The following is a 15,979-nucleotide window of genomic DNA, read 5'->3' on the forward strand; positions in this document are numbered from 1 at the left end:
AGCATCACAGACACAGATTAGCAACATCAATTCCACCTCTGCAGGTCTTCTACCAGAGATCACAAGGCCAGGCAGTCCTGCAAGTGAATTGTATTTTTGTAAAAATAATTATCTAAATAAATTCACCTCGGTAGAGGTAAATATTAATGGCGAAGCAATTGGGCGCGGGGACGCTTGCCAAATAACATCCGTGGGCAGTGCGCTCGCCCTCACCGCCTTGATCCCAGTTCTCACCGCCCCTGTCCCGTAAATAAGGAGGTTAGCGGGGCCGGGGCTGAATGAGGCCGATCGAAGATCAAGGCTGACACTGGGCCGCGACCTTTCTAAACAGCGGTGGTTCGTGACGTTTCACTCCAGGGTTATAGTGTTCCTCACAGCGCATGACCTTGGGGTTTCATTCACCCTGGCTGATGCGACCCACCCCCTGTCATAACACGAAATTGCGTCGCAGAGCGAGATCTTCTTAAACATATAGAGCTTGACATGCCTCTGGTTGATTCGCTCTAACATACGCGACGAGGTTGGCCTTAATTTCAGGGGGTGGCTGAAGCAGCGGGGTAGAGGTGTAAAACTGTCACCTCCCTGGCTAACTGCATGGCTTTACTATGGGAGAGATGGACAGTTGGTCCTGCCTCTGCAATAACCACTCACTGTTGGTGCACGCAAAATGTTCACAAATCTCAAATTAATTGTAATAGTATAATAATTACAATGTTCTTACAGTTAATAATAATAATAATAGTATAGCAAGAATAATAGTCATAGTAGGAATACTATGAAACATTCCCATTAAATCTAAACGAAATTGTTTTATACTTCATAATTGCAGTCAAAACAATGAGTAATCCCAAATTAGATTTTGAGCATGGTTAAAACAAAACAGCATTTGATATTGGTAAAAACAGCAATAAACCAATTAAAGTAACATAGTCAAAAATGCCTGTAAACTATGCCATACGCACAATATTTTAAATTCAAAATTACTATCTTAATCTGAATGACAAACAACGGAGAACTTTTTTGACATAATCCGAATGGTTCCATCTTTAATTCACACTATATTATTTAATAAGTCATGAAATGTTAGTTACTTTTTGCACAATATTAAATGAATTAGCAGCGTGCTTCCCGAATATTGAAAAAGTCACAATTAGGAAAAATAATTCAAGCAACCATGGAATCAACTGGAAACAGAAACAAAAACTGAGAACCAATACGTTTTTCAGGGGCACTTTTTGGTGGAGGTGATGGTTGTTGAGATGTAGTGTGTTCGTGTGGTTGGCAATGTGTAGGCGTCCACAGTGCGTGCGTGCGTGTGTGTACCGGGGGGCGGGGATGGGGGGGGGTGTAATTGCTCTAGTGTTACAAATAGAAACTATAAAAGTGCTCCTTTTGAGACAAGGCTGGTTCATTCTTATGTGATTTGCGCCTGCTGTTAAAACAACAATAATACAAGCAGACATACGTTTTTTCAGAATCAGCAGCACATACAAATGTCAAAAAACTCATAAAGAATTAAAAGTGGGCTATAATTTTTCATATTCTCGGAAATGTACAGTTGGAATTTGTTTCTCGTTGAATTGTCCTGATTTGGTCCCATGGCGGTTATAGATAAGGGTCCAACTCGATATTTACACTCGTAACCAGGGTAATGAATATGTCACATTTTTTTGTCTTCTTAGAGGTTCAGTCAACAGGCAGTTGGATCGATTCAGCAGTAAAGCAGAGGAAAGGCAACAAACGTAGGCTACCATCAACTAATTTGCTTTCCTCTGGCTTACAGTGACTCCCGAAAGGAACAAATTGGTTTGTAATTATCAGTTGTCCCACAGTGACACGTTTTGTTTTGAACAGTGTTATTAACCGAATCAGTAGTTAGTCCATCAGTACCATAAACATAAATGTTAAGGCCTGGCCTGTTCTAACTGTTGGTGCTGACTCCTTATTGCAAACCGACTGACGTGCACAGGGATGGGCACAACAATTTTTGGGTTCCTAGAGGGCTCTCCGGTTTTGGAGTTGACATTACCGGCCTTCACGCGTTTCCACTTGGCCCTCCGGTTCTGGAACCAGATCTTGACTTGAACTTCGCTGAGTTTCAATGCATGGGCGATCTGTGAGCGTTCCGTCAAAGACAGGTATTTCTTACAATGGAATTCCTTCTCCAGTTCTAAGAGCTGCTCGCTCGTGAACGCCGTTCTCCGTCGTCGGTTCTTGCCGGTAGAAGTGGTGCTGCCAGTGCCGTTAGACCCATGAACGCCGTCGTCCACGTTACCGTCCCCGTCATCTTTCTGGCACATTGAGTTACCAGTCATGTTGTCATCGGAGCTATAGTCTAAATCGCTGTCCATTGAGAAACTCTCATCTTTTCTATTGCACTCGTCCTCTTTCTGGTCTTCTTTGCTATTAGTTCTGGCTGTAGGGCAAAGGAAAATAACAATGTTAGTTTAGGGTTCATTGACACCAACACACAAAAACAATTAATTACTATCGCTCTTTTAAAAATGAGATCTACCAAATTAGCAACTTAATTTTCTTCTACGATACACTTAAACTTGTCACAATAACATTGTGTGTATGTGCCTGCCCACCTTTATTTCTTATTACGCATGACTAGCCTCCACATATTGTGTTGGAGGAAACAGTAGTAAGTATGTCTCAGGTTAAAAACAAATATTAAACAAAAGAGGCTGTGTCTCTGGTAAATATGTAAATATATAGTAAATATATCAGAACAAAAGCAATTGAGTCATTTAATACAATGTCTGAAATACCCTTGGACTTAAACAGTTCTACTAGATGTATTTAGTGACTTTGGCCCTTATAAAAGATTCGGTCGACACAGGATTTTAATCACAGTTTTATACATTAAAATACTGAAGGCACTTTTCCCACCCTTCAATTAAACAAGACTAATTTAGTTATAAGGCAGCTCACCCCCAGGGCACACTTTTTTTTTAAAACCCAGAAATAATCGTATTTGATAATCCTATCATGTCAAGCTTCTAATGACAAAAAATATGGACGCGTACATTGTAAATCATTTGTCATATAAAAAGGACACATTTTCACTCAGAGGAAACAATCACTAGAATTTAGTCGTTGTCGACTTATCGTCCGACGCCAGCCCCTTAGACCCATTTTTTAACTCGGATGGCGCAGGATTTGTATTGCTATTGTTCATTTAGGTTGGTACATCCCTAACAGCAGAACGTCATTTAATTAAGTCCATTTTCAAACATTGTACATTTTGAACCTTGTAAATGAACACAATTTCCTTCTTTGAAATAAGAGGCCTGATCGTAGCTGACATTCGCCAGCTGTTCTATAACTTCTTGCAAACAAAACTAAAAAATATAACCAAGTGAACATTAATATAGCAAGGCCTACACTACATCTTAGCGAAACTGATATTACTGTAGACTACCTGTGGAAGATTGCACTGGGTCTGAGTCGTGGTAGGAGGGGAGTGCGGCCGACTCTTTCCCTAAAAAAGTCTTTCCGTCGTCTCCATCCAAACGAATGTCCTGAGATTTGTCGAAGACCGCGTGGAGGGACTGCGAACCGAACTTCCTCGCCGCCTCCTGATGCTGCTGTGAAGCCGAGAACCCTCCTGGCAGGCTGGCCATGAGGGTGGAGGTGAGTGCCATGCCCTGAGCCAGGCTGGAGCAGAATGAGTTCTGCAGGCTGGGGATCTGGTGGTGCGGATGGGTAGCTGAGAGACCCTGCTGCAAGGCGGACTGGGGCAAGGCAGGGGGTGGCGGAGGGGGCGGCGGTAGCACCACTGACCGGTACGGCATGAACATGGGGTAACCAGTGTAGACGAAGTGTCCCGGGCTGGGCTGAGGGGGCCCGCCGATCAGAGAGTCGATGCTGAAGGCAGTGGTGCTTCCCAGTGGGCGCTGCATCATCATAAACGAAGGACTGAACGCTGCACTCATATGATCTGATGGAAGGAATGTCAATCAAGGAAATGTTACTGGAGACAAGGTAGCGATGCCCCCTGGAGTTCGTCTTTTCGTGTGTTCCGAAGTCACCAATTTCAGAACGTAATTATTATTCAACTGACAACCGACCGTAAAAACGTTGACGTTTTAGTAATCCCGTGGTTCGTATTTTGTGATTAAATAAAATCATCCCATCAGCATCGCAGTAGATCGACACACGATGCTTGAGAGTGAGGACGTGTCCAGATCTAGAAAATCGCTGCAAAACTTGGAGCAGTTGAGTTCGAATTGTGCATGTTTCCCCTTTGGTTTACCTTGGGCTCGGAGCACCGCGAGCCAGAGCGCATTCCAAGTGCCAATCGGTATCCTTGAACTGTCTCTGACGTTGTTACCATTTGACAATAGCAATCTTCAAGTCGATGATACTCGGTTTCCACACGTCTGTCTAACTCAGTCGTGGAGAGTGGAGTGATGCCACTCCGTTCTACAACATCCAGATGTTAAGCAATGAGTTTAAATTCCGCTCCCTCTGTTTAATCCGCTTTTTTTTACACGCAAGGACCACCCTCCCGCCAAACTCTCGCATTTCATTGGTCGCTGCAAACATTTTGGGCTAGCTGTCATTCGTCACATAAACCTGTAAGGACTGGGTTCGGTTTAGGAAATAAATGCCAATTACGTGAATTTTTAAAGCGTAGGCTAACACACCCCAAGGGACCATGATGCAAATGGGAATTAGGCTACACGTGCAATATACATAAATATTGGTTACAACTATCTTCTTTAGAACATGCAATGTATAAATCACAAATATATCTATGCAAGCGTGTAATGTGCGTGTTGTTGCTTAAAAACAAATACAATTGCACACAATCTTTTTCCACCTATTCATAATGACTAAGGTGAGTATAGTGGACGTGGGATACATTCAACATATTCAAAGATTTACATTAAGATGCTTACATGTCCCGATTTTGCTACTCAACCTATTGGTTATTATGAAAAAAGACTGTCCTCTGACACCAGTTACTGGAAGCTTGCAGTGTAGAGTGTACAATAGGTCGATTTTCACCACTGACCAAGCTACAAATACATACAGCCTTTAGGAGTAAATGAGAGATAAAGAGGAGATGGAGAAGCGATGGTGAGGAGGAATGGAGAGCAGACCCTGCCACCCAGACCAGCCTTGTCATTCCCTAGTGTCAGCAGACCTGGGCCATCCCCTGTGAGTTATCCACCTTCATTCATCCCCCTCTGCACTCTCTACTGCTTTATGGAAAGCATATTTAGGAAGGTGAACAGATGTTACTGATAGAAATGTCATCTAAAGAGCTAATGTGAGCCATTCTAAATAAGTCACTATGCTGCTGGCTTAACATAATGCTGGCTATACATAATATATAAGAATGACACATACATACACCTTATTGTTCTGATTGCGTTAGTAACCGGTTTATAATACCAATTAAGTACCTCTGGGGTTTGTGGAATATGGGCCACTGCTAAGGGCTGCATCCAGGCACTCTGTGTTTTGTTGTGCTTAATTATAATTGTACATGGGCACAAAATCCCTTGTGCCTCCTTGTTAAAAATATGCCATTGAGGAGACATGCGAAGTAAGCATTTCTCTACATACTGAGTGATTTGGGATGTTTAGTGACCATACGAGGCCATACGAGGCGCCAGGTGAAAGCCATGGAATGGTGAAGCATCTGTTTGATGTAGGAACTCTGCATTTTGACAAGCGCTCTCTCCTCACTGCCATGGTAGATTCACAGCGCAGCTAGATTCCTGTCCAGCTATTGTTTGTGCATTTGAAAAGCACTCTTGCTATGAGTCAGTAGCCACAGTACCTATTGATGTCCATGATGACCAATAAATGTCAGTCATATGAATAACACATCCGCTCAGTGTTACAGCCAGCCTCTGACGGCATTGCCATATTTTTATGTTAGTTGAGCTGGCTGTTAATAGAGGGATGCCCCCCCCAACCACCCCAGCATGCCTAACCCCCCCCCCCCCCCAAAAAAAATAAAAATAAATAAAAAATCCCTCCTCTTGAGCCAATCCAAAGGCATGAATGGGAACCCCCAAGCTTGGCCCCCCTTTTTCCTCCCCCCTAACTCGCTCTTGTGGTCCCCTCCTTCTCCCTTCAGGGTCATGGGGACACCATCTCATTAAAGGCTGCCCGATCCACAACTGCAATGCAGACATTAAATAGCAGTATTTTTCAATTAGGGCTGACAAATTCAATCAAAATTCCATAGATTAGGATGAAATGAGGCATGGGTCATTTACAAGGGAATTTAATTGCACAGCCATTAGACAAATAGTACAGCAGTCACTGTCTCATTATCAATCATGTGGGGGACATCAATAGTAAAGTCCTGTAAGGCTGTGAGATGGGGAGGAGAGGGAGGTTTGCGCGTCTGTGTGTGTGTGTGTGTGTGCGCACGCACGCTTCACTAATACACTACATCGCCACAACTGCTGAACCGCTCATAAATACCTATTTTTTGTACTTCTAAATGATCCGGTTTAATTAACAACATGGATTATGATTGGAATGAGATTTAATGGAGCCTTTGCTGCCTGCTGCTGAGCCCCATCATTCACTGTACTGAGGAAGGGAACGACAACCTAAATAAACCAGAGGTTTGTCCAAGTGGTGCTTAATGTTAGAACAATAACATCATGACTACTACCACTAACTTGAACTAAATGAGGATTTTAACTAATAATAACTAGAACAGAAAACAAAATTGTTTACAAACTGAACTGAGAAACATGTATTATTAAAATGTATTATTCACAAAATTCTCCAAAAATTGAAGGCCTGAACATTTACTATATATCTGATATGAAAACAGCATTTGCCCAGAGTCTGATATGTGGATTTAAGTGAAGGGGATGTACAGGGTATAGCAATTACAAATATGCTTTGGTTGAAAGCCCCGGTTGGAGGGAGAGAGGAAAAAAAATTGGATTTGAAAATGTTGCCTCCAGCGTTCGACCATTCAACATTATTTAGTTAGGGTGTCTCGGTCAGACACAACCTTTTCATCAAGCTCTAAATGCCACCAATAATTTATTCTGTTCAGTTCAGATTTCTTCATGAAAACACATATCTTGTTGTTTGACTTATTCTAAGATTATTCTCCGTTACCAGGCATGACAAAAAACTGTTGAAAAACTAAGCTCACATCTCAGGTTGTTTCAATGCACTTTAACCCCCCCCCCCCATCAAAAATCAATAAAGATTTATACTCGCAATTGGATTTTTGATTAAAGCTTAAAGGAATCCAATTGATTTTACCTTTAAATGTTTACCTGACTAACCATTTAAACAGGAATAGGCTTGATCAACAATGGTAACTTTATTGTAGAAAAAAAACTTCTTTATTCTACTGCACTACTTCTAAACATGGCCCATATCAGGGTTCAAAGGGCACTCCTCAAGTGCACTACGATGTGGTGCCATTTCGAACATACATTACGAAATACCGTGTCTACAGTAAAATCCCCCGAAACCAAACTGCTGAGCTATTGATCCACAGCCATGACTCCACTTGATCTTTAGGCACACCACCACACCATCTCTTCCAGGAGGAATCAATGCCCCGACCGAGGGAAAAAGGATTCTGACATTCTCTTGTGGCCTTTAACTTAATCTTTTTTTAATCCACTTCTATTTGTTTCAATGATTTGTTGTGCAATTCAGTTTAATTCACAGTAGCCCAGCGCTTGAGTCTGCTTGGACCTTAAGCCGGGGTTCGGGTTGAGGTTAAAGGGTTATGGTTAAATCATGATATAGAGCTTAAAGCTAAGATTAAGGGCATGTTTGGACATATCATTAAAGCGTTCCTGAAATATTCAATAGTTTTTTTTTCTTCTTCCCCATTTAAAGATGAATTCTACATGTATATATTCATATTTTTGTTAGAAACATTTCAATGTAACAACTGGTCTGTGTGGAAAGAACAGTTGAGAGAACACAGGTCAGCCAAGCAGACATGGTCCAATTCTTTTTCCTCTAATAGAGGGGAGATTGGGTGAAGCATTACTGATCAGTGCCTTAGGGGCGGACCACTTATTAGTCTTTTAGCCTAATGAACCACAGGGGCATGAACAATGGTCCACTAGGATTACCTCCAGACGCACAGCAGGAGCAGAACAGAACAGACCCAACAGAACCATCATATCACAACGGTAGAGCAGCAGAAGGGACCACTAATTCAGGGTGGCAGACCTACTGCACAGTCTGTCCCATAAAACATTAAATTTCTCTCTTAGACCCCTTTATGTTGTCTTGTCTTACTTACACATTATTATTATATTGGCCTCTTCTTTTAAATGTATAAAATAGTAGCTTAATTTGTCTTGCTTCTTCATAAACACGGAATCTAAAACGAGACGGATATAACAATAAAGGCCTAATCATTTTCCCGAGATAACACCAAGATCCCTTTGCAATGGCCCCGGTCCAAGGTAATCTAATTAATCAATCCACAGCCCCCTCTACAGTCCAAGAAAGGAAGTGCATGCAGAGAACAATGAGAGCTTTTAAGAGTGCCCTTATCAGCCGTCTTTCTACTCAATTCAATATGAATACAATATTTTTAAACTAAACTGACATCAGAATAACTAAGGCCACGTCGGTCCCAGGACGTACACTGCCTGTAATGACTGAGGGACTTTGGGAGAGTGCCGTCGTCTTTCGCGGGGAACGCCTGTGACCGTTTTACGGAGCCCCAGGAGCTAGAGCGCTGCGTGTGCCAATGAATGCCGCTCTGATGTGATTTAAGCCACATTTTCTCCAGACAGCTTGAATAGATGACACCCCTAGGCGTCTGTTCAAGTGCCAGAGGCGCCTGTTAGAGTGCCAGAGGCACTGCGATACAATAAGAGCGACGAGGTATGCAGGTTCAATACAGGTCTGATAGTTTTGGTGTGAATAAACACTGACTGATCAACAGAGGACCGTGTGATAAAGTCTGTCCGTGTCGCCTTCATACTGCTGTGGGTCTAACAGGATTGCAGTAGCATATGTGCTGGAATAAGGTAGCTTGAATGAGAGCAATGTGGAACTACAACACTACGGATTACGTCAAATGTGGGCCTGAGTTATTTGTCCTTCATGGGGAAGATTAGAGCAGGAGTGAGTATCAGGCGGGAGAAGACCTGCGAAAAAGTCAAATGCCACGAACCAGGAGAATTTCAGACAGACCAACACAAGGCCAGACAGGAGTCACGTTAGAAGTCAAACCCCCCGTTCCCACCCCCGCCCCCTCCCTGCCTTCTTGCATTTATGACCAGACGAGAGCTTCAGACTACCAGCTAATTAGATCATCTAGTGAATGTTCACCTCCAGCCTCACTCTCCCACACAGAAGCCCTAAAAGACAGTTATTTAATAATTACAGCCTTAATTACAGTTCCAATCAACGGGCCTAAAATAGAAAAAGAGTAGGCTAGTCGTCTTCTACTGTGGCTGAGGCTGTAATTGAGTTAGTAGAAGATGGCGTGTTCATTTCCCAGTTTTTTTTTTCCATTCTAGGCCTTGTCTGTGTTAACTATGTCTGGTTGGATTAGGGGCACTTAAAGGGACCACTGAAATTGACTACGCTCCTTGTCTGGTAAACAGACCAGGGTTCTTTGATCCCTAACAAATGTCTATAACGCTGAACGATTGATTTCTTTCTCTTCATGACATAAAGGGCGGTCGTGAGACGCGACTCTCCCATGCCTTGGTGGAGCAGTCCAGCCTCCCTTTAACATCGCCTGGGTCATGCAGTGTCATTCCATTCAGATTCGAGGGATCGTCATGTCATATAAGCCCCTTTCGGAATGAATTGTTCGAGTGGGACAATCTGTGTCATGTCCCATTGTCTCCATCTTTCCTTATCGCCGTCCATCCAGTTGAATGGCTTGCCTCAGCGTCGGTACGGTAGAAAGAGCTGTGACAGATATCTGGCCAGAGCACACGGCGGCATTTAGTTCTGCTTCATTGTGTCAGATAAGAGCTTCTAATGAAGAGTGAACAACTGTGGCTGAGTTAAAGCAGAGAGAGATGGGGGGGGGGGTGTAGAGAGTTAGAGGGGAGAGATAGAGGGAGAGGAGAAAGAGAGGAAGTGGGAGAGGGGGGGGGTGCATAGAGGCACAGTGTCGAGAGAAGGGATGGAAGAGACGGTGGGTGGAGAGAGAGAGAGAGAGAGAATGGTAAGAAAAAAAACGAGTGCAAAAGAAAGACTGATGAAGTCAACAACCAGCGTTAACCCCTGGACAGGCGGACGGAGTCAGACGTTTGATGAAGCGCCGTCTCAACTGCGCTCTCTCTCTCTCTCTCTCCCCGCACGGTGGATCCAACATCATTAGCTGCGAGGGAGACAGTATGTTTCGGCCTGTTCTCTTGGTAATGAGCCCTCTCTCCTCATCTTTCACACAGTAATTAGTGCTGCGACTGAGACGTGGCGTGCATCCTAACAGCCCCCCTATTCCCTACGCCGCGCACTACTTCAGACCAGAGCCATACAGGCCTCAGTCAGACCCAGCGTGCAATTTGGGGGACAGGGCGCCATTTTGGATCCTGACACACTCAATGCTAATGGAGCAAACCAGGCAGAAAAAGAGGGCTATTATGTTGGGCCCGTGTATCCACTGTATCTCACGGAGCGTGGGTCCTCTAACCTAAAACATCCCGATACTCTTTTCATCCTTCAACCTTACCTCGCTCAACCCGCCTACCCATCGCTCCGTCTTCTGTCGGACCAGCGTATCGTCCCGGATTTCAAATCAAAGCTGAACAAATCCGGGGCGATTCCCAGCGAGATGGCTTGTCTGTCCGGCTTCAAGAGAGAGGCTTCAAAAAGGCGATAGCGGGGCCAGCTGTGCACTAGAAATGGCACAAAGGGATGTTTTAATGGTGTCTTCAAGGGGCCTTTGACAAGATTCCATTGCGTGGATATTTCCCAATGTACACTCTGTGTTCATAGTCCACTCTCACCTTCATGCCAAAGACCCCATTTTGTTTCCACTTACGAGCGTGGGCATTTGTGTGTGGGGGGAGGAATGAAGGTGTCCACTGTGCATGATTAGGTGACGGGGGGGCGTGGAGATGTCATGACAATGGCTTGTAAAGGTCACCAAGGCGATTGGGCCCATGATCTCTTCATGATGACATCGCATCAGGGTGTCAAGGTTACGGTGGATAAGGGTTCTGATGGTGTAGAGACGTTGGTGTGTGTGTGTGTGTGTGTGTTGAAGAGGTGTGTGTGTGTGTGTGTGTGTGTGAGATGAAAAGATGGGAGGGTTGGAGGACATAGATTTATAATAATAATATGAAGTTAGGGGCTGACAGTATATGTCAACAGAAACCTTGATACTACAGGCATTCTCACCTTTATGATCCCAGACTTGTTGAAATAAAATGTCTTGCTGAAAGAACATTTACAAATACAAAGATTCAGAGAAACTTCAGCTATCTACTCTACAACTATGTTACTCTATGGACGTTTTGAACGTTAAGGGAAAAAAAAGTTACTAACTTGAAAGTTATTCCATTCACATGGATAAAACATGTAAAACATGGCCTGTACATATAAACAGAAAGAAGACAAACATTTTTACTGGTACAGTTATTAAGCAGAGAAAGAGAAAACTTTTTAATGTGAAGAATCTGATGGTTGGTTGTGATGTTAACGACATGGACTGGCCCCCATGAGTACACCAGTACTGTGTGTGTGTTGGGGGCGGTGGGTGGGGGTGGATCGGTGCTATGCAGATAATTATCAGGAGCTTCTGTTTTGGACGGTCGTAAAACACACACAGTCAAGGCAACGTGAGCCCAAACTGCTCCTCCCCTCCCCAAGAGGACTTTGGCGGCCCTGTGATTTCCCAAAGTGGCCCCTGCCACCGCTGTGACCTTCGCAGGCCGGCCGCCAATTAACGCGCCGTAGTGGTGTAATTGAGGAGAGGAACATCTGGGCTTTAACGGCGTCTTCACCTGGTTCAGAAACGCAAAACAGGCTCCAACCAAGAGATCCAGTTGCTCCGCGCGTGACCCAGGAGTCACTGAATTCTGTTAACTGTAATCCCACACTGCAGCACAGACGGGAGGTTTTTTTACAGGTTTTTAAATGATCCGTTCCAGCGGTATTCAACTCTGAACCTACCATGTCCTGAACCTGCTAGTTTTCTGTTTTACCTGATCATGTTTAAACCAGTACCTGATTAGAGGGGAAGAATGAGACAGGCAGTGGAACGGACAGCAAGGTTCAGAGTTGAACTGGAAATGTCTAAGATAATTGCTTTTGCTCTCTCCCTGACCATCTCTTAGAACATGGTTTACAGTCTGTCCATATAGCCTGGTCTCCATCCATTCCTACTGGTCCAGGTAGACCAGTGCTTGTCTACTCCACACAAACCCATTGGGACTTTATTAAGCAGGGTTTTTTTTTTTTATATAAACTCAAATGAACATATGTTTATTGCTGTTTAAAATATATGCAGCCATTTATATCCTACTATAAACACAACTTCGGTTGTATTGTCTTTTTTTCAGTATAATATACTGAGGGCCGACCTGATACACCAGAAGATCTTCAGAACAACTCCATCTGAAACATGCAGGACAAGCCCTACAGGGGTAAAGAAAGCATCCTCACTGACTAACTTACTGTGACAAACAACCTTTGGAAACAGGAGCTTTGTTAAAGTTAGAGGATTCTATAAAAATACATTCACCCTAGTGTTAAGTCTCGGTCGTTGAAAGTCTGTGTTGTCCCAGGAACATCATACGATAAAAGACCTGTTGTAAAAGTGTCTCGGTGGAGTTTCGACTTTTCATAACAGCTTTTCAATTATGATCGCAGAAGGAATGTAGAGAACTCCCAACTGCTGCTGCAGAGTAAGTTAAATACCAGAATCTGTCTATTAATCACTCATAAACTGATGCACTAAAAAGTCAGACTAATTAACAAATGATTAGCAAATGATCGAGAATTGCTGAAAATCTGACTTATTAGCATAACATTAATTGCTTTGTTTTATAACACCCAGCTGGCTAATTATTTTTTCCACTCTGCAATTATTCTCAAATTGAGGTAAGCAGTTCTCTCCTCCCTGCCTACACGACCTAGTATAACTGTGTGTGTGTGTGTGTGTCACCATTTTTGCGGTGGTGTAAGTGCAAATAGAGAAAGGGGAAACGGAAAGAAAGACACACATCCACATGCAGGTCGGCTGTGGGCCAGTAGTGGGAGGGAGGGCTAATGTCCTTGGACTGGAGGCCATAACAGGTAAATGTGTTACACCCAATCAATCTCTGTCCCTAGCCCTCTGCTCTGTCATCAAAGCAGCAGTAAAAATAACGTCCAGGACACAATAACTGTATCAACACTGTTGAACACCATCTGATGCCCTCTCCTCAGGGTCAGATCCGTGTGTGGCTGGGACTCCCATTGCAAGATATAAGGCCGACAAAATAGGTACTAATGACTCACCAGCTTCAGCGGGCCTGTACATATCTTCCAGAGTATGTCGTCAGGGCCCAGTTTTTTTTTTTTTAAAGTGATCCTATTTTGGATAGGATCAAATGCAAAAAAAACTTAATTAACATGACGGGCATGCCCATTTGAATCACTGATACGTCTGTTCAATTCATTTTATTTTACACCCATATCCTATTCTATTGCGCAAAAACAGATCAGGTAAGTGTAGAAAAACAGGGCCCATCATAACCTCTGACTAATTCATCGACCTGTATGGCATGGGTTATGGCAACGGAGTGTAAGTCAGGAAGTGTCCCCAACATATTTGTCCCGTGGCCTGGTCTTAAGGAGTAGTCTCTCAAGTAGTCTTCAGAGAGAGTCCATTAACCTTGTGGGTGGGTATGACAGACAGTGAGAGGGAGACTCTTGAGCCGGTCTCAGGCCAAAACTGACCTCCTAGCTGTAACTGTCCTTGAGATTGCACCGTAAATTAACCTGTCAGAGCATCTCCCCCCCCTTGGGTCACAAAGATGGGCCTTGTAGTCTGTGACTGGGGATAGGAATGGGAACGGTGGTAGTTGGGACTGGAGATTTTCCACGTCACACCGTATCAACCTTTCTTTTCACCTCTGGCTGAAGACTGGATATGTCGCCATAAAAAGAGGCACCAAACCAGGGACCTGTGGGAAGGTTTTGTACGGAATGCTGGATCCTCAAGCCAAAACACGGAAATAATCAGCAATTGCAGAACGGTGGTTAAAAGGCAACTTGAGCTGACAGAGGTCTTGGTTTTATTATTTCATTGCCTTGACTCTGTCATCGCAAAACCCCGAAACATTACCAAGGACACAAACTAAAGTACGCATTGTTACCAAACGTCCCAAACGGGTTCGTTATGACGGGCTGCCTGAAATGGAGCTCAGCTGATCCTAACGCTTCATCACACTGTTAACAATGAAACAAACGCCACTGCTGTCTTCCTGGAATCCCTAATTATCTGTGCATTAAGACATTGTGAATGTGTTATTCTGGATAAATGCACGCCGTGGTTCACCTCAGTCGTAGTGTAGTAAACAGGTCCCAGCGGGACCACCTCTGCAGTGAGAAACAGCTTGGTAGTCACATAAGACTGCTTCGGGGCCTCTTCTTGGGTGAGAAGGCGACGGTCCGTACCCTTACAAATAATTCAATTAGACGTCGGTTTAATAAGCTACAAGGAGCACCAAAAGGTGTGACAACGTTTGTCACGCTCCGTAAGCCCACCTGGCAGGAGGACTGGGCCGGAGAGACGGCGAGGAAGGGAAGACGGACGGGATGCAAGAAAGACTGACGTGAGAAAGTGAGGGGTTACAGACAGACACCCGAAAACAGAGAAGAAAGCTACAGTTTCAAGACACAGAGAGAGAGAGAGAGAGAGGGGGGGGGGGGGGGGGACATGGTTAAGGGTTACGATGTGGTGGACTGTGGGGATCCGGTTTCATAATAGAGGACGGACGGTCATGGTGGGGGGAGGAGGGTTAGTTGGTCCTTGGGGAGCCAGAAGAGGCTTGCCCGGTCTGGGAAGTGGGTCAGCCGCTTGGGAGGGCAGTCCGCCTTGTTAGCGTTAGATAAGTGTAAACAGTACCACAGGAGCAACCTGGGACAAGGTGCTGCTACACTGCCCCCCCCCCCCCCCCGGGCTGTAACTGGCGACAATGACAATTGCACTGGCTAATTAACAGACTCCCTGGCACGGAAGCTATGTGAACCTAACAACGGTTGCCAGGAAGGGAGCGAGCTAGCGAGGGAAGGCCAAAAAAAAAGAAGGGAGATCGAAAGACAGAGTGGGAGACTGAGAGTGAAAGGGAGACTGACATGGAAGGCATGGTTTAATTAATTTATTCGTCTGCTGTGTTTTTTCATCATTGCGGTTGGCGGGCGACGTTTGATAGGAATCCCTCTGTGGTTGCACGGTCTCATGGTTCTGGAGATGGTTAATGATGATTTGTCTCAGGGGCAAGGGGACAGTGGGCGAGGGCAGAGACATTATGGGGGGGCGGGTAAAAGGGGTAAATAGTTATTGGGTTTGTGTGAGTCTGAAAATAAACATTGACTAAACTGATGTTAAATAATGAACTCATGTTAATTATATCTGGACTAAATTCTGGGACTAAGATCAAGGATGGTTCTATCCACCTTACATGTTTACAGTGCAGTACGGCCTAAGGTGTATAACAGAGTTCTGATCATTTGGAAGGTCGGAATCGAATTCAGTGGAACCAATACATTTTAGTTGAATATGAATGGACACTTTCCCACAAGAAGATTTTGAATTAAATTGAAGGGGAAGTGCACTCACTGGCCACTATATTAGGTACATATCTAGTTGGACCACTTCTGCCTCCATAACAGCCTAAAGACATTGCAGCATGGATTTAACAAGGTGCTAGATTTTAGTCCATGTGGACGCAACAGCATCATACATTTCTCGGCCACACGTTCATGCTGCGAAACTCTTGTTCCACCTCATCCCAAAGGTGCCCTACTGGTTTGAGTTATGGGGACT

General features: G+C 44.2%; 1 protein-coding gene across 1 annotated transcript; it reads right to left on the reverse strand.

The window, feature by feature from the left end:
* Positions 1-946: 946 nt before the first annotated feature.
* On the reverse strand, positions 947-4,430 carry gbx2 (gastrulation brain homeobox 2). Its single transcript, XM_010892069.3, has 2 exons — positions 3,428-4,430; positions 947-2,416 (listed from the first exon to the last, which is right to left on the reverse strand). The coding sequence occupies exons 1-2, from the start codon at positions 3,939-3,941 to the stop codon at positions 1,905-1,907; spliced, it is 1,026 nt and encodes a 341-aa protein (XP_010890371.1). The 5' UTR covers positions 3,942-4,430; the 3' UTR covers positions 947-1,904.
* Positions 4,431-15,979: the final 11,549 nt, after the last annotated feature.

This window comes from Esox lucius, chromosome 22 (genome assembly GCF_011004845.1).
Source record: "Esox lucius isolate fEsoLuc1 chromosome 22, fEsoLuc1.pri, whole genome shotgun sequence".
In the NCBI taxonomy this organism is placed as follows: domain Eukaryota; kingdom Metazoa; phylum Chordata; class Actinopteri; order Esociformes; family Esocidae; genus Esox; species Esox lucius.

Excerpts from the sequence above, each read along its gene's own strand:
- gbx2 (XM_010892069.3), bottom strand. The coding sequence starts at position 3,941 with ATGAGTGCAGCGTTCAGTCCTTCGTTTATGATGATGCAGCGCCCACTG. Across the intron at positions 2,417-3,427 it reads CCCAGTGCAATCTTCCACAG|CCAGAACTAATAGCAAAGAA; the intron begins GTAGTCTACAGT and ends TTTGCCCTACAG.